Source organism: Emydura macquarii, unplaced genomic scaffold (assembly GCF_026122565.2).
Source record: "Emydura macquarii macquarii isolate MOO-44397 ecotype Brisbane River unplaced genomic scaffold, CSIRO-AGI_Emac_v2 contig_2768, whole genome shotgun sequence".
Classification (NCBI taxonomy): domain Eukaryota; kingdom Metazoa; phylum Chordata; order Testudines; family Chelidae; genus Emydura; species Emydura macquarii.
The window spans coordinates 38,462,123-38,490,121 of NW_027132905.1; the positions used below are offsets into that span (position 1 = coordinate 38,462,123).

Sequence of the window (27,999 nt, forward strand, 5' to 3'; positions counted from 1 at the left end):
TAAGGGAAATAGAACAAAATTCCATCTGAGTCTGGATGTTTTTGTTGGTTTTATTAAAGGATGCTTGTAAAGTTAGCTAAAATTAATATCTTTAAATATTAATGAGGTGTAATAGAATTTAAATTAAGGATCTGATGTGTTGGTATTTATTCAGGAAAGTTCTCATGAAAGTCAAGAGTCATTTTGTCTAAGTAAAGATTGTCAGAGTGGGTTTTAATTATTTAGTTGTAACTTTTTAAAAAATGGATTAACTTAATTTTAAAAAGTATTTGTTTTGATCAGCTTAACTGTGCAGAATGCCACACAAAATTGGATTTGTAGTTATCAGTTCATCAGGACATGAAGATGGCTTCAGTGCAAAGGAACTGATGGTTCATGCACCAACAGTCAATGGATGGAGATCACCAAGGTACTGTAAGTGAAAGAGTTATTTAAATTAAGGAAGCATTGTAGTGTTTCTAAAATATGAGACAAAAGTAATTCACAGAGAAATAGTTCTAGCCTGGGTTTCTGATGACATCAAAAAACAAGAAAACTAAAATGGGAAATCATGATTTTGAATAATAGCCTCTCATTCAAGATCACAAAGAGTGACAAAGTTCAGTCCCTATCTTGTGAACTGCTCCAGGCAGACTCTTGTGTCCACATGAAACCCCATCAAAGTCAGCTGCATGGGTCTGTCTGCACAGAGCAGATTGCAAGGTGAAGGGACCTCACTGGTTGTGAGAACTATAGACCAAGTTCTATAGTTGGCTTTCATCCTAAGCAGCCCTTACCCCTTTTCCCAAAACTCCAGGGTGTTCTTAAAAGGGATACCATTAACTTTTTTTTTTTTTTTTTTTAAAGTGGTTTTGGGCACTACATCTGCCCTTGAGTCCCACTGCCAGTTATTATGGTTTTGCAATCATTTACCTTGTCTTTTTTTTTTTTTTTTTTTTTTTTTAATGCTTTTCTCTAGTGCTATTTTGTAACAGGCTAACACAGCCAGGAGGGGGACCTGTCTGTACACCCTGTTGTTAAATACACAAAGTAAATTAAAAAATAGTTTCCCCCAGCTCTCCCCTCTCCTCCCCACCCCTCCCCACAAAAAAATCCTGCTCTAGTAACTTTAGCAGGGCTGCACAGAGATTTTGGGGTGCCAGGGGCAAAATCTGAAACTGAGGGCCCCCACCCTGCTAAAAAAATTACCACTAGGGTAATTGGAATTGGAGAGTGAGCCCACACTACACTCATCCTGCATCAGCAGTTTGGCTCCTGTCTCACAGGGCTGGGCCTGGCTCCCTGATCAGGGTTTTCCAACCTGTTACTCAGGGTTGCAGTGGTCCTGAGGTTTGGTCTGGCTGCCCTTCTGTTGTGAGTGTTGCTATGACCCTGCATGCCAGGTGGCAATGTCACTTGGTTTTGTGGACCCTCTCAAACAAGGGATTTGGAGCAAGCTGTCCCTCCTCCCTTCCCAGCATGGCTCTGAATGTTAGGAGTTATTTGCAGCAATAAGAGAGAGACAATTTTTAAACAAAATGTGATTCAAGTTGGCATTAATTCTAAGAAGATGACTATTTGAAAATTTTCTTTACTTTCAGACTCTGTCAGTATCCACAAGAAATTGTCCTTCAGATGGTGGAGAGATGTCGGGTTCGAAAACTACAATTACTCGCTCACCAGTATATGATTTCAAGCAAAATTGAGTTCTACATTAGTGAAAATCTGCCCGAGTACTTTGCACCTTATCAGTCAGAGAGGTTTCGCAGACTGGGGTAAGTCAAAAGGTGCTAAATGATAATGTCACTTTAATCAGAAAGCTAAGATTTAGGAAGAGTATGTGTGTGTTAGTCATAGATAAAATGTTGATGTAATATTATGCAAATAAGTAAGGAGAAATTCTGTCCCCAGCTGCACCTGTGAAATGCCACAGCAATAAACCTGAAGTCATTAGAATTTTATGGGTGAATCTGAGGACAGAATTTTTCCCTGGGCTTTCAAAACACACATGACAGGTACATTCTTTTCTATGTTTTTATTAAACATGGATATAGACATCTTAGTAGACTTATTGACCAGTATCTCTCAGTATACAAGCTGACTTGTTCGTGCCAGCTTTTTAAATATTCATGTGGAGAAGGCACAGTTGCTGAAAGGAGAAGAATCAATCAGGAGGCAGTATGTATTAAGTACTGTTTTCATTATTATCATTATTGCTTATTTGAATTGTCGTAGCACTTAGAAGCCCTAGTCATGAACCTCACTCTGCTAGGCTCCATACAAACACATAACAAAAATATGATCCATGCCCCAAAGAGCTTACAGTCTAAACATCTGATTTCAGTTTTAGTATCTTCAGGTAGAAAAGTCCTTTTTATTACCGTTTTAAGGGATGGTGGTTGCCATAATGTCAGTTGTTTTTATGCATCTCTGTTCTCTGGTATTCTGTTAATAGTTGAGCATATTTAACACATCAACCCTTTTAATACATAGGCCCCAGTGCTGCAATTGTTTCCATATGGGTGGCTGCCAGAGCAGAGCCTCAAGGGTTTACCCACATGTTTTCTCAATGCAGGATCAGGGCAATAGGGCTTATTCCACTGAAGGATATAGGAACTGATCCAAAGTCCTTCAAAGTCGATGTAAAGATTCCTGTTGACTTCAGTGCACTTTGAATCAAGTCCATAGAGTGCTTTTTTAAAGAAACATAGCATTCTTTATTTTAGTTCTCAGCACCATTTTAAAACTTAACATAATACTAATTTGAATAGATGTTGTATATGAACAAAATATATCTTACCTATTTGCATATGTTTTTACACATTTCATCTGCTTTATCAATTTTCCCTCTACAGTTATGTCTCTCTCTCAGACAATGAAAAGACTGGGTACAAAGCACGGGAGCTGAAGTCAGTGTACGTGGATGCAGTAGGACAGTACCTAAAACTCACTTTTCATAAAAATTATGTCAATAGATACAACTTATACAGTCAGGTAAGATGAATTAAAAGGGTGACTTCATGCTCTAGACAATATTGCAGTTGTCCAAGACTGCCGTAGCAAAATGCTGCTTTGATTTTTAAAACTAAAATTGCCATTGTTGTGAATGAGCAATTCTCAGGAAAAATGTGAGTTAAAGTCTGATGTCTCTTTTCTTTAATGTGCAAATTATTAGCTTCAATTTAAAGAGTTCTAAATGACTTCTGTACTACACTTAGGACATTTGGATATAATCAAGAGAGCTGTAGTTTAGCACATTTTCATCCAAGCACTGCATTGCATCTTAAGAGTATAGATAATATCTGAAGGTAGCAGTTCTCTTGCGGGTGCCGTTAAATCAGAGTGGCCAGCAATGTTGTTCAGTTTATCCAGAGTAGATTAATCAAGCATGCAGTTCTATGCTACTTTTCATTTTGAGCTCTCAAAGTGCTTAATGTGTAATACAGCCAAGATAAACAGCTTTCTCTGAGATGGAATGCTGCTGATGTCTTGCACACTACAATACAGCGCTTTGGGATCTGTTATTTTTTGTAAATGAATTAAGTAGTTACACTACACATCTATCCAAACTGAGAGACGCTGAGAATCAGCCTCTCTAACTTTGCATAGTTATCCCGTGAATGAATCAGACTTATGGCCCTAAATGGGGAGTAGCAGACCACTACACCATGTTGTTTCTAGCTAAGTTATTTTTAACAGATTAAGTAACAAATTGTTGAATATATGCATCTTATGCTTAAAATGAGCTTCTGCTCACCTATGTTTGGGTGCATAGGGCCCATTGAATGTATGAGTTAAAGTAATTCACTACTAGATAAAAATATCTTAGTGGTGCCAGCACAAGTTGTGTAGTGGCTCAGTTCATGTTATATAATGATATTCCAGTCTTCATAAAATACAGGTAAAGTATAAATGGTCTTGTGCATCCATATTTCTTTTTAATTCTATTTTAGGTTGCTCTGGTAGCAATAAATATAATTGGGGAACCTGCAGACTACATCAGTGACAGCAATAATGTAAGTACATAAAGAAGATTATAGAAGAAAGTTTCTCTCAAACATAGATTGTCCTTTAAACATTGCTACACAAGTACTTAATCGTGATATGCTTCACCTACTGCAGGGTGCCTTCCTTTTATTTTATTTTATTTTTTTGTTACAGTAATGTTGTTTAAACAGAGCTGTCATGCACCAATTTTCTGATTTTTGTTTGTTTTTCTTTTTAATGTAATTTTGAAAAGAAACTTCCTTGGAAAGAGTAAACCAAAATGGCATCATGAAACTGTACATCTGTATTTTCAGTCTCTTAAATGCACAGATTATTTCAGATGCACATGCAGGCCACTTTGTAAAGCGCAAAATGTCCCCCTTCCTGGATTTGGAGTTATTAAAGCAACAACAAGGTAGCAAATTTCAGCTCCAGTAGTATTCCTCACATTGGACTGCTCAACTCTCACCCTAGTTTCTTTATCCCGAGAGTCACATCCACCTCCCTATTCACAGACATGGTCCAGCAGAATGTACTTACCACTCACCCTGCAAGATCCCCACCTGATAATGAAGTGGGGCATTTCAGGCAAATGTTGTTGTTCTCTTACAGCATAGTTTCTCAACCTGTGGTACGTGTACCCCTGGGGGTATGCGAGACACAGGCAGGGGGTATGCGGCAAAAACCCTAGTGAAGGGAGGCAGGTGGCAGCCACCTGCTTCCTGCCCGGTCCCAGCTCCCAGAGTGGAAAATTGAGTGTTGGGATACTTATTAAAATTTTCAGAAATTAGGGGGTACTTGCTACTTAAAAGGTTGAGAATCATTGTCTTACAGTACAGTAAAAATGTATAATTGATGGGTTTTAAAGGTTTATTTTAAAGCTTACTGTGTAATTTACATATATGAGAATAGTTTTGCCATGTTTACTTTGACTGTTGTGCTAAATAAAACTAGTATTTTCTCAGATGTAGTAAAAACCCTTAATAATGAGAGACTTTTTTATATACATGAGTTTGTGTTAAGATAATGTTAATTCTGCTTTGTTGTTTAAGTCTAAAAATAGAGGCATATAAGGAAAGGCATGACATGGTGTATCACATTTAATTTTAATTGTTTGAATCATATAGTTTCGATTCTGTTCACAAAAAATATTGGTAACATTTCATTAACCTTTTTGTTCCAAAGCCTTCAAGAGAGAAGCTGATTGACCATTACCTTGGGAACAATCCAGATGACCTAGCCTTAGATGGAACATACCTTGGGTAAGACTTCTCTGCTGAGATTTGGATCACAGGAGTTAAAAATAGTGACCTGAGGAGCTATAACTAAAAACAATTTAGGTGCCAGAACTTTGTCATTTCCAAGCTGTGAATTGAGCTGATTATTCAGCACTTTTAATGATCGAATTGTGTCTTACATGCTTAATGGATGAATGCAGTTCAGTCCCATCTATTTGGTGTTATTTCTTCATCTGTCACCATTGTGTCTTATTTCGCAGAAACTTTCTTATTCCTTAAATGCCAAATTTGGAACCCAAGCAGTTGTTAGAGTTGCTAGCACTTGCTATTTTTCTTGACATCTTGTTAGCCAGCCCAACTTTAACTACCGTGCATCCTGGTTTCCTCTTTTACATTTACTGTTTGGTTGCCATCACAACATGGCAGCCAGGGATTCAGCAGAGGTGGCCTCCCTGCTGATTCAGCCCGTGGTCCTTCTTCTGTCAGCTGACAGATGAGGAGGGTAGTTTGGCTAACAGACTAGCCTATACTTTCCAGGGAGTAGCTAGATCTCTGAGTCTGGCCTTTTACTGAGTTACTCTTCTAACAACATTATCATCATAGCAAACATCCCATGTAGTTGTTAGAGAGCACCAATAACAGCTCTGTGTTTCTCTTTTAGGCTTTTTAGGCTGCATAATTGTCTGGCCCACATTTTCAAACCTATACAAAAGCCATAAAATTGTGCCTACAGAAGCCTTCTTTTGGGCATGCAGATCAAGTAACTAACTCAGTCTGTATGCCAATGAATGTGCCCTTACTTGATTTCTACACATGCTGGTTTTTGTATGTGGTGTTGGTATATGAACAATCTGTGTCCTTTACATAGGATTTTACATTTTGGCCTATAATACTTGCTGCTCAATCTGATCAAATTGATCCAATTTTAGCATTATTTGATCAGAATAATCAACAGATTATTGGATTACCGGTATGACAAGTAGGGGTCATATTATAGCATGCCTCATACACAAAAACACTCTATCAGAATAAAACAATCATTTAGTTTTCAGAAATCTTATTTTTCTGGATCTGTTTTCTTCATTCGTTTAAAAAAATGAAATCATTTAAAAGAAAAGACCGTTATTCTCAGTCATAAATTCATATATTTTTAAGGTCAGAAGTAACCATGGTGATCATCTAGGATTCTAGTCTGTAGTGTATAAAGTCTGTAGATCTTAAACTCTATCAAACCCATATCTTGTGGTTGGGTTAGAGAATATATTTTTAGAAAGACATCCAATCGTCATTTAAAGACTTAAATAAATGAAGAAGCTATCATGTTCCTTGATAAGCTGTTCTAGTAGTTAATTTTCCTAGTGGAGTAGGGCACATTTTCTCTGGAATAAAAGACAATTTTCTGTGGCCATTGATCAAATTGTTTACTTACTAAAATCACTGCAGTCATAGTAATGTTGACTAGCACTAGAGGATATATTTCCCGGTTTACCTCATCTGGAGGAAGGGGCACCTCAAAGTGGATCTTGACTGGAAGGAAGAGGATTTGGTGAATGATGAAAATAGGAGTATAATAATTAGTAAAGTTAATATTTTGTGACATTTTTAGTAAAAGTCAGGGACAGGTCATGGGCAATAAACAAAAATTTATGGAAGCCCGTGACCTGTCTCTGACTTTTACTAAAAATAATTATGACAAAATGGGACTAACGAGGGCAAGACTGAAGCCTGAGAGAGTGGGGAATAGAGCCTAAGCCCTCCTGTGGAAGGGGGATGAGAGCTCTGGGTCAGAGCTGCGGGGCCCCCTTCCACTCCACTATATGCAGCGGCTAAGAACTCCAGGCCAGTGGCTCAGAGCTGTGGGGGTCCCCCCACCTGCCCGTGGCAGCTGGGACCTGCAGGGGGCCCTACTGGCTGACAGTTCCAGCAGCAGAAAAACAAGGAACAGAATTCGTGACTTCCATGGCATAATTCTTTTCCTTAATAATTAGCTATTACCTAGTACTTTAAATCTTCAAAGCTGTGTATAAACATTATAACGCACATCTGCTCTTCTTCCCTAGAAAATCTCAATGGCCAGAGTCTGCAGGAGCTCTTTCATTTATATAGAAATTTGATACTTTAATCATATAGATTTCACTGAAGACAACAGATTAAATCACAGTCGCAGGTGGTGGGTATAGAACATTCAGTTAGGATATAACATATCCATTAAACTTCAGAGTAGAGTAAAATGGAAACTATACTTTTTCTTAAATATTATTGAAACCAATAGAATAAATGACTCTTACAAGATCTAAATTTGTATTTGAAAGTCAAACAAAAAAAAATATGACTTTGACCCATTTAAAATATGTGAGATTGAGTATACTGAAGAATGAGAAAAATTAAATCTGTCATCCTAATATATGTTCATCTTCTGGCAGCAAAAAGAGAAGGAATATGAGACTGCTGGTGCTTCAAATTAACTCCAAAAATATCTAATTTTTTTCTCCAGAAAGCCTGACTCTATTTCCCCACTGGATGATTTGGCTTTTGATATGTACCAGGATCCAGAAGTTGCTCAGATAATTCGTAAACTGGATGAGAAAAAGCATGAAGCTGTCCGTCATGAACGCTATGACTATGCTAAGAAACTCAAACAAGCTATTGCTGACTTGCAAAAGGTACTGTTTAATTACTTTTATGTCACAAATCCATGAGTTTGTCATTTGTCCGTCAGATGGTCCTCAATCTTTATAGTAAAATGCAGATTACTGCAGGTCCCCCCTCTAGTGTGTTTAAAAATAACAAAGAAAAAGTCAGACAATTGAGTGAGTTTTATAGGCTGGAATTCTATATACATTTAAAATAATGTGATTCCCGGCAACCTTAACACATGAAAGCACCATATTTCAGGTTGGGGAACGACTTGGGCGGTATGAGGTAGAGAAGCGCTGTGCTGTAGAGAAGGAAGATTATGATCTTGCTAAACAGAAAAAACAGCAGATGGAAGAGTATCGCCTGAAGGTGTATCAGCAATTGGAGCTGCACAACCTTCTGGATCCCGAGCTGATGGTAGGTATCACTAGTTGTTCTTTCAAAATAAACACTTGGCGCTTTGATTTAGAAAGTATAATCAAGTGGTATTATAAATAGAGATATGCCTGAGAAGCTAAAGTAAACTCAAGAGATAGGACTCATTAGATAATTGTCACAGAGTATTTGTGTTAAATATTTATATTTTTTTAGCTTGGATTGTTAGCTGCTCATATAGCATCAAAGGTTGGCTTTCTCTGCTGTTGATCTTTACTCAGTTTTTCCAGCCACATACACTTAGTGGTCCATAAATAATAATGAAAAGACACTAACATTTCACAGTTACGCTAGATACTCACGTGTTTTGTGCAATTTAAAGGACATGCAGCGTAGATTCACAGATTTTCAAGGCTAAAAGAGACCATTAGATCACTTAGTCTGACCTAACATATCGAAGACACATGGCTTTCTCATATTTCTAAGCACCTCTTGTTGCATGTATAAAGGGCTTTTGGTGGCATCACTGTAAATCACAGGAGTTCATAAGTGACATACCAGAACATTAAGGTGTACTTACAGTTTCATATTATACCTGGAAAGCATTATTTGCCAATTAGGTGAGACTGCTTATAATCTGTTGTCTTCTCCCCTGGGTTGCTCTGCTTTTATGCCAGACACCTGCATTTAGAGCCATGATTGCAGAGCTAATCTTTGTAGATAGAGTTGTAGTGTTTATTTGAAGGATGCTGAAGCACTTACTGTTGGAGCTTCACTTTCAATATTTTATTTTGAAGCAATGTACAGAAATCTTGTACAAAATTACCCTTTCTTTTCTCAGATCCGAAGACCTCCTGAATTGCCCCTTGAGCCTGTGGTTCATTCAGTTAGCCCTCGGCAAAAGAAACCCATGCAGTCACCCCAGCATGAGAAAACAGAAGCACAGAAGACTGAGCCATTGCCACAAGAAAAGCCACCCGAGACAACTCCTGAACCCAGTGTTCCTGAGAGCTCCACTCCCCCTGTAGCCCAGCCACCACTCTCTGTAGAGGGTTTTCCAAAGATAAATGTAAGTGATATTGAGTCTTCTCTGATTTGAGGCCTCCCAAATTTGCAAGAGATCATTCATCATATAATCATTCAAAGCTGGACCTGTCAAGCCAAAAGTCACCTTTCTTGGCCTTTTCCAAAGATATCTCCCAGAGAAAATGATTTGCTTATTGCATTCAGCTTCCTATAGGACTCTGGTCATCTTTTAGTTATGCTGATGTCTCATGTGGCATCAGAGGTTGGCTATCTCTGCTTTTGATCTGCGCTCATCTAGTAGTAATAATGCTTAGCATCTCGTGTGCGAGACCCTTGAAAGCCTTTACAAACATTCATGAAGACTGAGGTAAGATTATACCCATTTTACAAATCAGGAAACTGAAGTAAAGAGAGGTTTGAGTGACTTATCTAAGGTCACATTAGTGATTCAGTGTTAGAGGTGGGCTACAATTCAGCCTGTTCCTCTAGTGATTTGATAACTTCTTTAAGAAATTATCTTGTATGAATCCAGGTTCAGAGCCAAAACAGCAGCCAGGGATATGCTGGAATGAGACTGAGTGACACAGAAGTGGCTTGATGTCACATGCACCGTGAAGAAAAGTAATCCAGGCAGTAATCCTAATGCAGTTCTTGGAACCAGAAACACTGAGTGTGTCTATGCTGCAATTAAAATCCCGCAGCTGGCCTGTGCTGGCTGACTCAGGCTCACAGGACTGGAGCTGCATGGCAGTTTCATTGCAGTATAGACATCCAGGCTCAGGCAGGAGCCTGGGCTCTAGGGTCCTGTGTGGTGGGATGGTCCCAGTGCTCGGGTTGCAACCTGAGCTGGTACATCTGTAGTGCAGTTAAACAGCCTGTTAGCCCAAGCCCCCTGAGCCCAAGTCAGATGGCACCTGCCAGCCCTGGGTGTCTAATTGCAGTGTAGACATACCCAATAAGGCCAGCCCAACTTCCACTGAAGCCAGTGGAGACTCCCATTGACTTCAGTAGGAGATGGATTGAACCCTAAGAGCAGCAATAATCTTTTTACAGCACACTGGAGTAAAGTAATGTAACTGTCTACATTGGCTTCAGATCTGGAGAGTGGCTATAAATAGAATTCCATAATGTTTTAAATCTTTTTCTTATCTGCTTAACGTCATATAAAATATATCCTTTGTATTGATGTCCATTCTGAAAGCACTGTTGCCACAGTAACAGGATGAAAAAATGAAAACTTCCAAACCTGCATTTCAAATGCAGGAGATACAACTCTGGAGAAAAATCTGGATGGATTGTGTTGGAAGAGCTTCAGATCTGAGTCACATTTAGAATTACTTTGCTTGTCTTCTCCATTAGGTTGAATTTTTGCCTTACGATGAGAGACCTCTTCCAGCTATTCGTAAACAACATGAAGATGGATTTGCCTACCTTGAGCCAGAGATGAATGAAGAAGATATCAGTGATACTCCAAGAAGTGGCATCACTGGGGAGCCAGAACCATTAACTGAGAAAGCACTGAGGGAGGCCAGCCCTGCCATTGACGTTTTCGGAGAGGCCTTGGTAAAAACCAGAAAAATAAACCACTAAGCCTTTATAATCCAAATCTTGAATCATTTTAGAACTCACTCTGTGAGCAAAAACAGGATGAGATACTGACTTCATATATGTATGATTAAATAGAACTGCAAATCTAAAGTTTGGTATTACTATAACTAGTATTATCAGGTGCCTGTGTTCAGCATTTACATGGCTACCTTACTTTTTGTTGCTGTTAAGTTGATTACATGTTATCCGGGGAATCGATTAGGTGTATAAAAGATTATGTAGATTTAGTCCACCTCCTTGAAGGAATAAGATTAGCGGATGTTTGCAAATAACCTGCTTTAGAATTTGTCCTGGAATGGAAGTTTCACTCTTAATGTCACTATGATTGCTGCTTTGTCAGTAGATAAGTAATTGCCAAAATCTGGGATAGTTTGTTGAGGTTAAGAAAATAATCCCTTTTCCTTGTATAAAGTCTAATTTTTCCTTTAAACAATTTTATGGGATTGATATTCAAGGGTGAAAAGTACACTCACTCCCATTGAAAGCAAATGGATTTGGGCACCTAATTTCTATTTTGCCTTTGAAAAATCTCTTCCTATGTCACACTAAATTATGTGTTGAGTTGCCAGTATTGGCCATTTTAACAGTAATCTTGCTCTATATCAGGTTGCAGGAGCATATTCCAAGACTTGGTCATATCGAGAAGATGCATTGCTTGCTATATATAAAAAGCTGATGGAAATGTCTGCTGGCACGCCTAAGGATGATTTAAAGAATATGCTTAGAGCTGCCGTCTTTCTTATAAGAAGAGCCATAAAAGATATAGTGTCTTCAGTGAGTAATATTGTTTCATAATAAAAATACCGTCGTTGACGCTCCAATCCTGCACCTTGTGCAGGGCTGTACTCACATGGAACAAGTTGCAGGATCAGGTCCTAGTAAATGAAGGCTTTTAGAGGAGAAAATAATTGCAAGCATATTAAATATCTGAACAGCCATTAATTTTGGCTTTGAATTATAGGTGCAATTTTACAAAAATGTGAGTTCATGCAGGTTTTTAATTGCTGCAGAATTTAGGGAACTGCATAATACACAGAGCTTAATATTTTAATAATTTATAAAATGTGTGCATCTTGGGTTGGACCAGTGTATGTGCCTGTATATTGCATACCAGCTAGAACAGTGACAGCTCAGTAAATAGCTTTTTAAAGAAACTTTTATACAGAACTTAAATTCTGTAGTAGAAAGAGAAACTCAAAATATATTATTTGCTAAATAATCGATGGGTAATGTACCCTGTAATTATTCTTTGTGCTCGACAAAACACAAATGAAAGCTGAGAACCATAAAATTCATCTTAAATTTGACAGTTTAATTCTATAAAATACCCTAGGGAACAAGTAAGAGTTAAATTTGTATAGCAGAAGTGTGTAGTTAAAACAATTTGATTTTTACAACAAATAGTTTGTGCAGACTTTTTCAGAATGAATAAAGAAAGCTGGAATATCTGCCTTTTCCAAATCATTTAATCCAGTGCTTGGCAAAAGCAAGACAATATTTTCCACAATTGTGGAAGCCAGAGTTCAGTAATGGGCTTGGAGAAGTAACTATTGATGCAATATGTAATGAAATTGGGCTCTACTAGTTTATGAAGTTGATATAGGGAATGGAAGGGGTTGAAGAGGGGTTACTTTTACTCTCCAACTAGGCCTTAAGAACTGAGAAAACAAGCTCTTGAAAAATGAGCTTGAGCTTTATAGAAAATCAACAGAATGGATTGTTTGGCCCTTCACTTTAGTATTTAACTCCTATTTTTTGGAAAATAAAAAATTGAGGTTACTTCTATTACCATGTTTTCCATATTGGTAATTCTAGACTTTTGTTGTTTCTATTAATTCTAGAAAACAGACCTAATGGTATTACATGGAAAGTGGGAATATTAAACTTTTTAAAGTATTTTTGTTTTAATCTTTTTAACTCAGGTTTTTCAGGCTTCCCTGAAACTTCTGAAAATGATCATCACTCAGTATATACCAAAGCATAAGCTTGGTAAACTGGAAACAGCTCATTGTGTGGAAAGAACTCTTCCAAATCTGCTTTCTAGAACAGGAGATTCCTCAACCCGTCTTCGCATTGTGGCTGCCAACTTTATTCAGGTAGGAGGGTCATCTGGAAATGCATATTAGATTCACTTTTAATACAGCATTTAGCTGTTTACCCACACATATGACAGATTGAGAAATGCCACCAAGACATGGACTGCATGGCATTTATCCAAAATCAAATGTAAGGTTAATGTACGAAAGTGTAATAAGATATATTGGCCCTACAGTAATCAGTTTACTGCTGCTGGATTAACCTAAGTAAGCTCCATATCATGGTTGTATGTTTTGACACTAAATGTTAATCATCCTTTTTGGTTTTAATGTGATATTTCTGGTAAATACTTTATTACAGATTCCACTATCATGTTAAGGACTTGATCCTGTAATTTACTCAGTGCCCTCAGCTCTCACTGGCTTCAGTGTGCTTGGTACCTTTGAGGATCAGGCCCTCAAGAATTTTATTTTAAACAATGGATTATTTAATTACATAGTGAGTAATAACAACATTGCATTTACATAAGGGTCTGCTCCTGTATTCTTGTCAGTAATGTAATTCCCACTGAAGACAGTGGCAGCTTTGCAAGTATAAGGACTGCAGGGCCAGGACCATGCTAAGTCCAATGTGTTTTTGGCTGTCAGTGGAAGTGCAGCTAAAACAATAATTTTTTGTGGACCAACCAAGTATATTTATCAAATAGCCAGAGTCTCTAGAAACCTGTAATTACCACTCAATTGTGATAACTCCCAAGAAAATCCTATGAAACTATAAATCACTTGACTTGCATAGATCTTCCCCATTGTTTTCAGTCTTTGTTAGAGTCCTGGGAAGAACTCCCCAAACACTTATTTCCTCCCTGCTTTATATTTCATAAGTACCTAAAGCATCTAAGGTTGGTGTTTTATAATGGGCTTTCTTGGGAAGATCAGGAGTCAGCTGTACTCAGGCAGGATTTTTTACGATTTCTGGAATGTCACCGGCCATTAATCCTATGTCTTCTGACATGCTGGTCAGACTACCATGCTACATGCTTCCATAACATCAAGATGATATAAATACCAGATTTAGCGAAAGAAAAAATAGGATGCCCCTTTAAAAATGGACAGTCCATTCCTTGTGTGGTGGCAGTGAGCAGTTGTGAACAGCTGCTGAAGAATTACAGATTCTGTTTTCCAGTAGAACTTAGAAGCAGGAACAGTAATTCTGTGTGGGTATATATGTTAATATAGTCCCAGGAGAGTACTAGGTGAGTCACCGACTCTGGGTTATTTTGTCATTGTATGCCTCCAGATGAGGAGAAAAGGTTTTTCTTTCATCGTAGACTTGACTCAGATTTTAACAAGGACATTGTGAGAACTGCTCTAGTTTGTCACAATAACCCCAAAGGTGGCTGATTATTTTATGAATACCTCTTGGTTCATCTACAATAAATTTGTAATAGTGTACTTGAAAGGAAATGGGAAGCCTTTACTAATGTAGTTTTGTAGCTGGGACGTAGAATACTTGGCTTGGAAAAGGAGGAAGGTGTACTTACTCTATATTACTGGTAGCGGAAAATATAAAAAAGCTTAATAAATAATAAAACTTAAGAAATATTTAGTGTGAACAGTATAATTTTACTGTAGAGTTTTAGATGACATTTCCCTACCAGAGGCATACAAGATGGTCAGCCTTTTATATACACTCAATATCTTTTCCAGCAGGTTTGCCTCTTGCTTGAAAAGTGAATGTAGATCATTCATGTGTCCTTTAAAAATATGAACTAAGTTTAAATTAAACATTGCTCCATAATCAATTAAAACCAAACCAATTTATGAAAGAAGCGGTGTCTCTAATGCTGCTGGTGCCATTTACTCCTTTGGCACAGGGATCCCACACAGACTGTGCATGTGAAAGGTTGAAATTCCTTAAAAGCACCTAGTAAATTATCCTGAGCAGTGGGAGGACTGCAGATCAGTGTTCTTCCTCCATCTGCGTCCACTGCAAATTATTTTGATCCTGATGCAGGCTGCTTCACTCAGCAGGCTGCTTTTCTCCTGTAAGCTGCTTCTCTCACTTTCCTAACTACTGGCAAAAATGTTCAGTCAGTTCTGCTGGCAAGACCAATAGTGACTTATGGTCTGAGCTGTGTTTCAGTAAACCTGTTAAAACAGACTCCTTTGTGTCCAACCTGCCTGAACTAGTGTCTGGCTCCTTCTCTCTTTTTCCCCTTTTGTCAGGTTTGCTGACGAGGAGTGAAAGCAGTGATTTCATGGGAAAACTGCCTGGCCTCGTAGCCTCATGATCCGGTGCCTTTGCTTTCTTACTTCCATCGTCCCAACTGAATTGACTGTTTCTTTTAATCTATGTATTGTTGGTAGTTCCTTAGACAGGTCAGGAAACCTTAGCTTAAATATACTTTTCTCCTTCTTTATGTGATCTTAGCAAATTTAAGGCACAACTATTAAACTAAATCTTATAACTTCAATGTTGAAGACAGTCATGATGCTTAGCACCACACTGACAGTAAAAAAAAACCAGTGACCCAAATACAAACATTTCAAGTAATGTTAAAAAATACAAACCAAAACCTTGCCTTTGAGATGTGGCAGGGAAGAAATGAAATGGGTACAAAAGTCCAGTGTAATCTGACCACAGCTAAGCCCTCCAACTGTATTGACCATGTTTTAGAATTTAGAATGGTTATTTAGGATGGAGAACTCGCCTAGAAATGTGCATTTCTTTTACCTTTCATAAAAGCACAGAAGATATGATAATGCTAGACTTTAGTGTTCATTAATGGAAGGAACAGTTCTTGATTCATGCATATTAATCTTTATTCACAGGGAAAAATAACTTGGATTTATTTGTTGAATGTACACAATGGGTCAGATTCTGCTCTCTTACACTACACACTAGACCTGGAGCAGGTGGATTTAATCCAAGTTTATGTAGTAGTCATTGAAATTAGAATCTAGCCCAGTAAAACTAATATGTGAAGTGAAAGTTATTGTATTTTTTTCTACAAACATATTAAAATGGTCAGTTTTGTGCACACAGCTACAATAGGCTCTGTCTAGCATTGAAAGGACTGAACAGCAAGCATCTTATAACAACAGAATTCAGTTATGAGACCGTTTCCTTAGTAGAGTGATAAAATGTGAGGTGGTAGAGTTCCTCCGCTGAAGCACTTTCCTGAGATCAGTCTTGAGGCATCATCATCAGACTTCCTCTAAGAAATTCTCTCTACTTCAGCTATTCTGCAGCTCTTATTCAGATGAGTGGTCCCAGTGAAATACATGTTTCTCAGCAGATGCAGTTCGTACGTGTTCTCTGTCAATAAAGCTGTTGTCAATGGCAAGACTAACACATTTTTCTTCTCTTTATGCTGTAAACAGCAGATTGTGTTGAAATAGTGAATGACCAGCTGCCTCTCCTGAAAGGCTTATCTCATTGTAACTGTCACAAAACATTCTTGATCATGAGGTCTTGAATAACATTTATTTTGCAAGCCATTTCATCCTGTATCTCAGCACTTTCCTGTGCATGTTAACTCTGTGTTTCCCTACAGGAGATGGCACTATGTAATGAAGTTAAACCTCTTCAAATCATTCCAATTCATCTGGTCCAGCCATTGAAACCAAATTCCCTTACTCATTTGGCAATGAGTCAGGTGGACTTGGTGGAACGTCTGTTGAAAGACCTGGGAACAGAAAACTCTGGGTTTACCATTGACAACATCATGAGGGTAGGAGTCTGAGTCTACACTATTTTAAATATCTTTTTCTTGAATGAATGTTAGTTTATCTGTGGTAAAGTGCCTGGCACATGCACCAATTAATGAGGACCTGTGAGCTTCTCTAGATGGCGTTAGTCAACTTTGTAAAGATCCATGATGCCCAAAAAAAAAAAAAAGCTGTAACAGATACTTGGTTGGAGAAACATGTCTGTCTGTCTAACTAGGCAGTCACAAAGCTCCTGCTGCAGTGGGTAATCACTACAGATTAAGGGACAGATCCTTTGGTCTGACTGAGTTATGCTCAGCACACAGTGGAAGTGGGGCTGGCAAAGGTGGTTTAAAGCCGCCTTTGTTTCTCCTCCAAATGTGATGAGAGTAGTGGGGGTCAGTTTAACTCCTGAAGACGATTGGAGTAACTTTTTCACATTACTGTTTTCAGTTTGCGACAGGGGCATTGGAGCACAGAGTATATGAGGTACGCGATACAGCATTACGGATTATCTTCGACATGTATAGGCAGCACAAGGCCGTTATACTGGACTATCTTCCTCCAGATGATGCCAACACACGCAAGAATGTTCTCTATAAAACACTCTTCGATGGATTTTCTAAAATAGATGGTAGACTTACTGAGGCTGAGATTCGGGTAAGTAATAAGACTGGAAAGTATGCAACTATTTTAAGACAGAGTATTTTCAGCAGCATCTTGATGGAGCCATATTTTGAATTTGTAGCTGCACTGATCATAAAACATTTTGTATAAAACTTATAGCAGAATATCATAATTGTAAATATCATGGTTGCATAGTAAAAAACAGAGTAGCACTCACTTTTATATATAAATCAGTATGATCAATCACTGTTTTGTTAGGGATCAACCATGAAAAATGCACAGATTATATTTCTGTAACAATATTTTCACATCAATAAGGTAAAACTGGTATCAATGGCAGTATTGTAATTCTGTGACTGAGATGAATGGAAGATGTGTTAATTTATCTATCAGTGGAGTATTTACATTATGCTTGTCTACCTCAGTCATGATAAGCATGGCTAAATCATGATATATTTATTTAAAATTAGCATAGAAGATCCTTTTTTGTCTATATCGTAATAGACCAGTTGTTAGTTTTACACACAGTAAAAAACCAGTTTTATGTACTGGATTAAATGGTATTTTTGCATCCTCCCCTGTATGAGAGAATATTAAAAAAAACACTAACTGAAAGAGTATTTAACAGGCACAGAAAAAGGCAGCCACAGAAGAAGCAGAAAAACAGAAGAAAGAAGAGATTAAGGTTCTGCAGGGGCAGCTGGCAGCACTGAAGGAGATCCAAGCAGAAGTTCAGGCTGGAAAGGTCAATATAATTTTTGATCAGATGCCCTGAGTTGAAATTATCTGTAATGTTGGTATAATTACAGGTATCGGTCCTATTATTTTTTCCTGATGGATACTGGAAACCAATTAAGCTCAAGTGTTCTTGTGAGATGAAAGCTGCCTTGTGATAACTCTGGTTCTTATATTAAATCACAAGACGTTTAACTGAAATACGTGAAAGAACTGGTCTTTATTCACAGCAGAAAGAGATATCAGAATTAAAATTCTTTGTTTTTGGTAGAGTGGTACAAAAATTGCATTCATGTAGAATTGTTTAATCCATCATGTGCTGTTTGGAGGATGCTTCTACAAGCTTTAAAGTGTCCAAGTATTTGTTAGAGCAGTGCAAGGATATTCTACATAATAACTCATGTAGGTTACTTTAGAATGCTATTGGATTTAAACATACTTGCCTTTAAACGGTGAGTAACTACATCTTGACAGGATGAAGAGGCTGTCTCACACGCTGACCTGAAGGTTGCTGCTGCAAAATGTATACATTGAAGGCAGGGAAAAGGATATGTCTGCTGGAGGAACCCTGTTGAGTCCCAGCACTCAGGAGAAATCCTCTTTGGATTTAAAAAGTTGGCTGTTTGCACCAAACCCTGTCCCGCCTTAACTCTGCTGCTTGTTTGTTCCCTGACTTGATTGTCTCTGGATTTGTCTGTTCTTCCTTCTTGAAATATCAAGAAATTGTTCTTTCCTTGCCAGTGCCTTAGTCTCAAAGGGATTTACTGACATCTATTTCTCTGTTTGGCAGGAGAAAGAAAATGATTTTCAAAAGCCAAAGAATCAAGGTAGGTAAAGCTTAGAATTATTCAAATAAACACAGCAACCAAATTAGCCTTGAAATGTTTTGGATGGTGAAGTAGTTGAGACATATAGCAACCAATAGGTGACAGAACATAACATAATGCACACTGTCTCATCTGAGTTCAGAAACACACAGATCCTAGAGTTTTTGGATTGGCTGAGACTCAGTCTGACATAGAGATAACCATTGAGTCTTCAGGGAAGAACTGACAGTTGCATGTGCCAACATTGGTTGCTGTCAACTAGACCGGCAGTTTCTTGCACCAGCTCAAATTGGCTTGGATTGAAGCCAGTTTGGATTTCTTCTCAAACTGAGGTGAAATCATCTGCCACTTTATTTTCAAAATGTTCACTAACACTCTAAATGGTGACTGTATGCAAACAGTCCATTGCTGCTGTTTTGTATATTGCAGTGCCCCCAAAAGGCAAGCAGTTGTCTTGCTGTATACAGGAATTTTGCCTCAGTGCTGCATACGCTTTAGTTGCTTTCTGACATTTAGGAGTGTACTTTTCAAAATGGTTAGTTGCCATTAAGACCTTGAGAAACAATATTTCTCCAAAAAGAACTAAGAGCCATCTATTGAGTTTAATAGATTCCTTGTTACAGGTGAGCAGGTAAAGAAAGTCACCCTATCTACAGCAACAGAGATTGCAGATGATCATTCCTCCGTTGCAAATTATTTAGATAAGTAAGTAAAATCAGCAGCTTCTATCCACTTTAAAAGAGTAATTGCTAAAAGCAATTGGTGATAATCCAAATGCAAATAACTATACTGACATTTGTGGACAGTTCATTAAATAAGATTTAAATTAAGTGTTAATAGGGCCCATTTGGAATATTTTAATTTCTTCCTCCATATTCTTTATCTTCTAAAATAAATGGAATTAATGTTGGATAAATCAGGATTTACATACCCTTCTCCACTTGTACAGTGTGAGAGGGTTTGTGCATGTGTTTGAGAAGTTGTGTGCCTGGATTAGAAACCTGTCACGATATAACAGCCTTTTACTGCTACAGAAACAGGCAAAGTTAAGACTAAGATTGTCACACTTAATGCTTTTTGAGATCCAATCAACTGTCCAAGTATTTATCTGTAATGATGTCTCTCTCTTTGAGTGAACTTTTTTAGTTATAGTTACGCTACAACTTTACAAAAGTCTCTGTCTGAGCCCACTCAGAGACGGGTATTCTGTAGGGAAGGTGTTTTGTACAAAAACCCTGCCTATTTCACAGAATGATTTTAAAAGGGAAGCATGTTTCCCCTCGATTTAGACTTTGTTTCTTTTAGTAATCTATAGCATTTGTTGTTCTTCCTCTGTCTTCTTCAGCCTATGCATTTTTTGTGGTGAAAGGGATGAATCCTTCACAGAGGAAGGCTTGGATCTCCATTACTGGAAACATTGCCCTATGTTGACAAGATGTGAACACTGCAAACAGGTCAGGCATTGCACTCAAGGCCTGTATCAGTATACAACCTAACATACACGTTCCAGAATGAACACAAGCAGTAAATTATTCTGTTGTCAATTGATAAGATGCAAAAGGTGAAAATTGCTGTTTAACAAAAAATTCAGTTTGTAGCAGAATCATTGTCATGGACAATAACACAAGAAAAGGAGCTATATAAGGAACCAGATTAACAACTAAAATAAATCTACTCAATTTACTTGTCCATTTAAAATGTAGCAGCACCATTAGAATGAAAAAACTGGAAAGGAAAGGAATCTCTCTTCTGGGTTAGGATAAACACCTTTTAAAAAGTGTTGTTTGGAAGGAGAGGCAGTGTCACATCTATAGGGAATCGTTGCTATGCAGTGTAAGCTGCAGATGCATGTGTGAAAATCAGAGCTCTTGCTGTGTGTCAGATTCTAAATCATTTCAGTCCAGGAGTCATACTGGAGGAGGGGAAGTTAGTGATACTCTACCAAACTCCTCCCACAAAATAAGCTCTCCCCACAGGAGACGTGTAGTCACAGTGGATTGTGAAGATATTCAAGATACGATCACACGTGCTCTCTGCCCCCACCTGGGGTCCTAATACACCCATGTGCTCTGCTTGGCTCCTTGGGCTTGGCTTTCCCTTAATGGGATTCTGCTGGGCTCAGTTCTTTCTTGATTGAGGGAGGAATGTAGCAATATCTTCCAAACCCATTTCCTGCTGGGGCCAAAGGGAGCTGTCATTCACAGTAGATTGTGCATGCGCAGATGGTTGTAGTCTGACCCTCCCTCTCCTTTTTTATACAGTCTGACAATCAGTTGTATTGTTAACGTTTTAGGCATCCGAGTAAACTCCCATTGAGATGAATCGGGCAGCTGATAACACTCAGTGCCACAGGTTCAGGTTCTGCAAACACAAACAGGCATCACTTTATCAGTTAGCCTCAGAAACATGTATAGCGTGTATCTCAACAATTATCACAACTAGACACTCGATTTTGTCTTTTAAAAAGCACTGAGATTCTGGAGAACAAGAAGGCAGCATGCCATATGACTACTAGCCAGCTCAATGTGGGCCCTGTTTCAGATATATATTTATTTGTGGGGGCACTTTAACACTGCAGTGTTACTTGTCAAGTGTAGAGTAACTTGTTCCAATTTGTCATACACTGAAAGTGCAAAACAAGTGTTACATAACATCTTGGGGTGGGCAGAAGAGGGATGTAGCAGAAGAAGCAATTAAAACAAGGACTAAAAAGTGAGAGTGGCCTGGGCCATTTATTTCAATTGCTTTTTCTGTTCCTCCTCCCTCCTGCACTCTTCTTCTAAGTTCCATTATTTTGCACATCCACTGATTTCTATATCAATGCAAATTCACTTGAATATTTACATCTGCTTTGTGATCAACTTTTACCTGATGTGCAGTTTACAACACAACCTGTGGCCCCGGGACTTCAATGGGAGTTGCACCCATTTATTTCAGGATGAACTTGGCCTACGCGCCCTTACTGAGGTGTTCGGTGTGAATCTTTCATTGATTTACTCAACCATTGGCAGTCAAGGTGTCTTTGAAGCATCTCTCTAGTTGCTGCTAGCTATACTATTCAAAGATTGTCCCAGAAAAAAGCATGTGTTCCTGTTTTTTGTCCCAGTGCCTGTATGCACATATATGCAATGTTAGCAGCTTGTGTGTTCACAAACAGTACAATGCATGGAATCATTTCTAACAACTGTATTTAAAGGTAAGCATAAAGTTTAGAGTGAGTTAAACACAGGTACAAGTTTTAAGTTACTTTTTCTTGTTTTATTTTTAAGCCAATAATGATACAATCTGCAAATTTAAAGGAAAATGTATGTGTTGAAACACAAGCCAAGTGTTATCAGACTTAAGCATCTTTGAAATTTTACCCTAAGTCCCATTTTCATAGGTGAATTAGGAGCTCAAGTCTCACTGATTTTTCCATGACTTTTAGGCTCCCGGATGCCAAAATCACTTTTAAAAATGAGACTTGGGCTCCTAAGTCACTGAAGCACTTTTTAAAATATTATTCTTAGTTTCATAGCATAATACAAGTGTATTCATGTGTCTCTTGTGTTCTCAGCCACCTGTCTGCTTTCCTGTTGCAGGTGGTGGAGATAGCAAGTCTGACAGAGCACTTGCTGACCGAGTGTGATAAAAAAGACGGCTTTGGGAAATGTCAGCGCTGTAGCGAGGCCCTTCCAAAAGAGGAACTGCCCAAACATGTGAAGGGCAAGATTTGCAATCGTGAGTAGTTTCAAATGGAATAGCTGAAGCCAGTGGGAGCTGCAACTACTTAATACCTTTAGAAAATCAGACCACTTCTATTCAGGTGCTGAACTAGGGATCTAGAATCCTAACTTGAGGTGAATGATTGAACATTTTTGTCCTAAATGCTCTTGCCTTGCAGTGCTCCCTGTGCTTACCTCCGTTTAATGCATATGGGAGCGTCTTCTGAGCAATGGCAGAAAACCCCTGAAGATTGCTCCACAGTTTAGATCACCCACATCACTGCAGAACAAGCTGCAGGCATGTCTGTGTTAGCTGTTCTCCCTTCCATTTTCATTTTTCCTCCTGATAACGAGATTGGTTTCTGGACTAGGCAGTGGAAGGCAGAATAGCAGCCAGTTTAATCTTTCTCACAGAGACTGGGAGCAATCAATCTGTCCCTCTTGCATTTGGCAAAGCATGTGGCGATAGCATAACTTTCCTTTTTTTCTTTCTAATCGTTTCAGCTGCAAAACCAGAAAAGGTGGCAAATCATTGTCCATTGTGCCATGAAAACTTCGCCCCAGGAGAGGAGGTAAGAGGGAATGAGTGTAATGTCAAATTGGTCTAGCTAATCTTGTCACTAAGACTTCAATAGTTTGTCCTGTAACACTGAAATACCTACATTGCCTGAACATGACCACACCAAAAAGTGCCTGGACTCTGCCTACGGCTTCAGATTCTAGAACAACGATAGGAAATGCAAACTGCTTTCAAAGGCTGTGTTAAACAGGGTTTTAATGGCCACCTTGTTTCTTCTTTTTGTGATCCCTTGGAGCAGAAAGTAGTGCCTCTGATTCTTCTCCCGCAATTACCCCCTGCCTCAATTTGCTTTGCTAATGGAGGTTTTTGGGTTTTTTTGTTTTTTTATGGAGTTACATTTAGGCTTGCTGAGGTTACAGCAGGAATTGATTCTGCATGTTTGGCTTTCATTCAGAGGTCTCTTCTAAATCTGATCAAGATAGTAATTACTAGGCAAAAAAACAAGGAGGAGTGTCACCTTAAACCCAAGCTTATTGTGAGATACTATTGAAATCTGTGTGCTTTTCTCAGTAAAATGACACCTAGTATTTCATTTTTCCTTTGCTGTAAAAAATGTGTGTGCATATATGTACATACAGAAATAGTGTGTATATGAAAGTCCTGCTATTTCTCTGCTTGTGTAATGCCACTTGTTCTTAATTGATCATAGGCCTGGAAATCTCACCTAATGGGTAAAGATGGCTGTAAAATGAATCTCCGGAGAGGGCACGCACTAAATAAAACTCTGCTGATGCAGCCTGGTATGGATTTCCTTGTGATTATTATGCTTTTCAATTTGTTCACTTCATTTAAGCAGAAGGCTCTATTCTAGAGAGCAAGTTGATTCTTAGTCAATAACAATTTGATCGTTATTCAAATATTTGTATGTGCTGAGTCTGTATTTCTAAATATGTTGTTCTAAAATAGTATACACACAGAGGATGAATTACCCTGTTACTCCAGTCAATCTCAATGACTTCAGCACAGATGCACTGTTGTAATGAAGTGGAGAAATTGCCTCATTTTTAATTTTGTCTTTATCATTTGTCTTGTCTTATACAGCAGCATACCCCCAAAGACTCTCCTTGCTGTAGTTGCCCTCTTATATATCCTTATATCTTATATCCTATGAACAGAACAGATACTGCACAGGCAGCCACTTGAACACTATTCTGTCAATGTGCCTCAGGCCTATGGGGGGCTGATTAGAGGATGCTAATCTAATCCTAAGGATGGGAAGGAGTGAAGTGAATAGGTAGTCTTTATCTGTCCCATGTTTAGCCTTTCTGCTTATACTAATCAGGCAGAGGAGAGTGGGCAGTGATGTAGAGATCTAGAAACTTAGACACGGGGTTGATAAGCACCATACAAACGCCTGAGGAAGGTACATAGATGGGAAGTGAATTTTGACAATGGACTCATGTCACATATGGCAGGTCTCTGAATAAATTGCTGGTATGTTGCGGTCAGACATTAATGTTTGCTCCCTGGCCTGCATTCAAACTATCGATCCTTCTCCTATTACCCCTCCTGTGAATGATGCTGTCACCGCAAATACAATCTTATTATTTTGGTCAATGTTGTAGCAAAGGCATATACCTAAAATGCAAGCGGTATACACTATTTGTTTGTGAATGATAATCTGTATGTTCTTTTTCCAGGCAAAGCAGGAGGATTAACCTTAACCAAATCAGGTCCTACAGGAGCAAAGTTTCGATCTCCTTCTGTAGGAAGCAAGATCCCTGCCCCAAGAGGGGGCCTGAATAAAAGCACTGGCAGAACATACGCAAAGCGATGACATGAAAAGTACTTGTTTCCTTTGTCTCCATAACTGAGCAAGTTTTATGTGATGCACAACATTTCCAAGCTTTGTTTGCAAGTGATAGGAGCCCCACATCGTTCATTTCACCTGAACTACAGGCTGCTGTTTATCAACCGCAAATAGTGTTTGCCTGCTTCATTGACCCCGTAGTTATAGAGTATGTACTGGTTCTCTCAGTGCAGCATTGTGTGTAATTCTCCCCAAAACCTGGATCTCACTGTTAGCCTTTTGGGTACAGAGCCTGTGGCCTGCTGCACTCCCTTTGCTCTTCTTCAACAGCACAGAGGGAGCAGAAAGCAGCTGCATCTTTCCTGATGAGGATTTTTTCAACATAGTACATATAGACCCAGCATAGCCAGATCCTGCACTTACCCACTGCAGCAGCAGCCAGTTTAGAGATTGTGGCCAAAATACAGCATGCTTGGGCTGGCCCTGGTTAGTGTATTGTTCATGGGACTAAGGTTAGTTAGCTAGTGTAAGCGTAAGCAAGCAAGCACAGTCTGGATGCTGTGGCAAGTAAGGAACTGGCTCCAGAATCAGGAAGCCACAACTGGTTCTCTTTGGGCCCTTCCTCTAGGCATAGCTGAGACTCAAGCCCTTTTGATTCAAACTATCGAGGCTTTCAGAACCAAGCTTTGAGCTATCTGTTCTTTTGAACCAAAGCTAATAGTTGCTTACAAATACTCCCCAAACGTTTAGGAACTGTAGTCATTGTATCATGTGACTTTATCACTTTAATGAAGAAACTGTAAAATTTGTTGATAATTGTTCTCTGCCAAAACTTGCTTGGTTGTGTGACACAGTAAAAGTAATAGTGTCACTACATATCTGATTGGCGGGGGGGAGTACTAGTGGTACGGGAATAGAATTACAATAAGACTATTTATTTACCTTCAATATAGGTCTACTATGTGTATTTCTGCATCACTTGAGCAAATCAAAACCAGTCTACAGAGACATTATCATATTTAGACTTTGAAGCACATCACTGAATATTATGAACACAATAGCTGTATTATGATCACGGTAGCTTTTCTGTCATTGTTTGTGTGATAGCAATGTCACAAACCAACTGTTCTAATTTACAGCTTACAAAAATTGAAGTAGAAATTAAGTCTTGAGCAGCTAAAAATATTCCCTTATTAGACACCTTGAAATTCTCAAGTCGGCCAATGTTATGTGGCAACAGAAGGATGATGTGGATAAACAATACGCTCTTTCTAGAAAAACTTAACTGCGCTAACACTCCTTTGGATTGGCTGTTTTATCTCCAGATCCAAGTTTGATGTGATCAGTATAATGAATATTTCAGGTAGCAGCTTCCCATCTATTATAACTAAATATGTACAGAAGAATATGCCTGTCTATACAAACTACCTGTTAAGACATTTATAGCAAGGGTTTAAGCATAAATTATTCTGTCAGTTAAGGTTGTTTAAAAAAAACAGATTATAAAATAATTGTTTTGTAAGTACAAATATGTTTAGACAATCATCTGAACAGATAAACAACTGTAGCAGTGAACTTATGAATCAGCAACTTCCCTAAAATAAAACTCTACCAGAGGTGCTTGACTCATAAATAACATTGGAGAGTCACCAGGGCTGGCCAGGAACATTTTTTTGACTCCTGCAAGACACAACCTGTAGTTTCTCTCTACACATGAGGTGCCCTGTTTATAAACAGGTGAAGAATCTGAAATGTTTTTGCCAACTGCCTTGTTCTTTATTATCCACCCTAACATCTTGTAAAGCAAAAAAATCATCCCATTCTCTGGAGACTGTATTTATCCATTATGCCACATACTAACATGATTTGATAGTAATTTGGCAACACCCACTGATGCTACTATAATTAAGGTTCAATCAATGTGTATACAGTAATCCCAACTTTTTAGGGGTTTCTAATCGTTCTGGGAGGCAAGTTGTCAGCTGAGGGGACAAATTTTGTTTTAGCAAATGTGGAGGAAATAGTTTTGGTCATTTAACTTATAAAACTGTAAAAAGCTAGTTATTTCTTCTTTATGCTCCAGCTCAAAACTGCTATGTTTCTAAACTGAGATTGTGCATAGTACTGTTCTGTAACATTGATTTATACTTCATTTAGGACCTAATTTCCACGGAAGTCAATGAAAAGATTCCCATTGACTTCAGTGTGTTTTGAATCAGGTCCTTATAACAATGCATGTGTCTGAGATAAAGCTACAAGGAAGTGTAGCTTTGAAAAATAGTTTCTCTAGGAGAGAAGTTACTGTTCAAAGGCTTTTACTCCATGCATTTGCTGTGCACAGTTAGTGCAGTACATATACCAAAATTTGTGATTCTCCAACAGCCAGGAAAAGTCACCAAAGTGCCAGAAAAGCAAGAAAAGTTTGCTGCTTAAATAGCCTCTTCAACAACCACATGTAGTCTCCATCAATGATTTCCCTAACCTCTTTGCTCAGACAAAGTAAAGCTTTTTGAAACAAGAGACTAACCTATTCATAAAACACAGGGTGAAATTCAGGCCCCATTGAAGTAAATAGAAGTCTTGCTTTTGACTTGAATGGAACTGGAATTTCACTTTCAGTCTAACCTATTCTATAGCTATGTGTTTGTGAGCAGCTGTGTGAAGTATTAACCCATCCTATTTATTGTTTAACTGTTAACATGCTGCACTTCTACATCACTTTCCACCCGAAGAGCTGGATAAGATTGTTGCTCCACTGCCTAGGAGGCTGTGGGGATGGCAAAAGGTTCCTTTAGATGGAATAGTAAGAGTGGGCTAATGGAAACCTGCTACTAATAAAGGTTATAGAGTGGGAGAGGGAAAATGTCTTGCAGGAGCAAATACTTCTTGATTAGAAGGGAACAGATTGTATAACCATAGGAATTTGCAGCTTGTTAAAATGTTAATAACACTGGTGTAAATGTATAGTAAAATAATTGTATGCCCTCCCTTGTGTGTGGACAAGCAGCTTCCTTTGGTATTAGCAGAAGCACTGGCTGCATGAGAAGGAAAATGTGGTATACCTCGTAGGCAGTGTCTACTCTAGGAGATTTGTGACCCCTAATTCGCCACTAGTGCAGCTCCAATGCTGGTAGCAATAGGGGAGGTGTAGTCTTGAGCCTGATCTCCCCTCTGTAGCT

The 27,999-nt window shown here is 38.5% G+C and overlaps 1 protein-coding gene across 3 annotated transcripts in view; it reads left to right on the forward strand.

The window, feature by feature from the left end:
- Positions 1 to 27,920, forward strand: part of CEP104 (centrosomal protein 104) — a 30,933-nt gene extending 3,013 nt beyond the window's left edge. Inside the window, exons 3-23 of one of the 3 annotated variants that reach the window (XM_067567102.1) lie at positions 322 to 409; positions 1,581 to 1,754; positions 2,835 to 2,973; positions 3,933 to 3,995; positions 5,152 to 5,228; positions 7,699 to 7,867; positions 8,100 to 8,258; positions 9,058 to 9,285; positions 10,602 to 10,805; positions 11,457 to 11,624; positions 12,773 to 12,946; positions 16,444 to 16,620; positions 17,051 to 17,257; positions 17,853 to 17,969; positions 18,750 to 18,786; positions 19,410 to 19,491; positions 20,132 to 20,240; positions 22,368 to 22,506; positions 22,995 to 23,062; positions 23,720 to 23,810; positions 24,711 to 27,920. In XM_067567102.1, the coding sequence (XP_067423203.1) occupies positions 322 to 409; positions 1,581 to 1,754; positions 2,835 to 2,973; positions 3,933 to 3,995; positions 5,152 to 5,228; positions 7,699 to 7,867; positions 8,100 to 8,258; positions 9,058 to 9,285; positions 10,602 to 10,805; positions 11,457 to 11,624; positions 12,773 to 12,946; positions 16,444 to 16,620; positions 17,051 to 17,257; positions 17,853 to 17,969; positions 18,750 to 18,786; positions 19,410 to 19,491; positions 20,132 to 20,240; positions 22,368 to 22,506; positions 22,995 to 23,062; positions 23,720 to 23,810; positions 24,711 to 24,847 (2,807 nt within the window). In that variant the 3' untranslated portion in view covers positions 24,848 to 27,920. Of the gene's footprint in view, positions 1 to 282; positions 415 to 1,580; positions 1,755 to 2,834; positions 2,974 to 3,932; positions 3,996 to 5,151; positions 5,229 to 7,698; positions 7,868 to 8,099; positions 8,259 to 9,057; positions 9,286 to 10,601; positions 10,806 to 11,456; positions 11,625 to 12,772; positions 12,947 to 16,443; positions 16,621 to 17,050; positions 17,258 to 17,852; positions 17,970 to 18,749; positions 18,787 to 19,409; positions 19,492 to 20,131; positions 20,241 to 22,367; positions 22,507 to 22,994; positions 23,063 to 23,719; positions 23,811 to 24,710 lie in introns of all 3 variants that reach the window. The other 2 variants (XM_067567103.1, XM_067567104.1) reach the window with 2 other exon arrangements.
- The last annotated feature ends 79 nt before the right edge of the window (positions 27,921 to 27,999 follow it).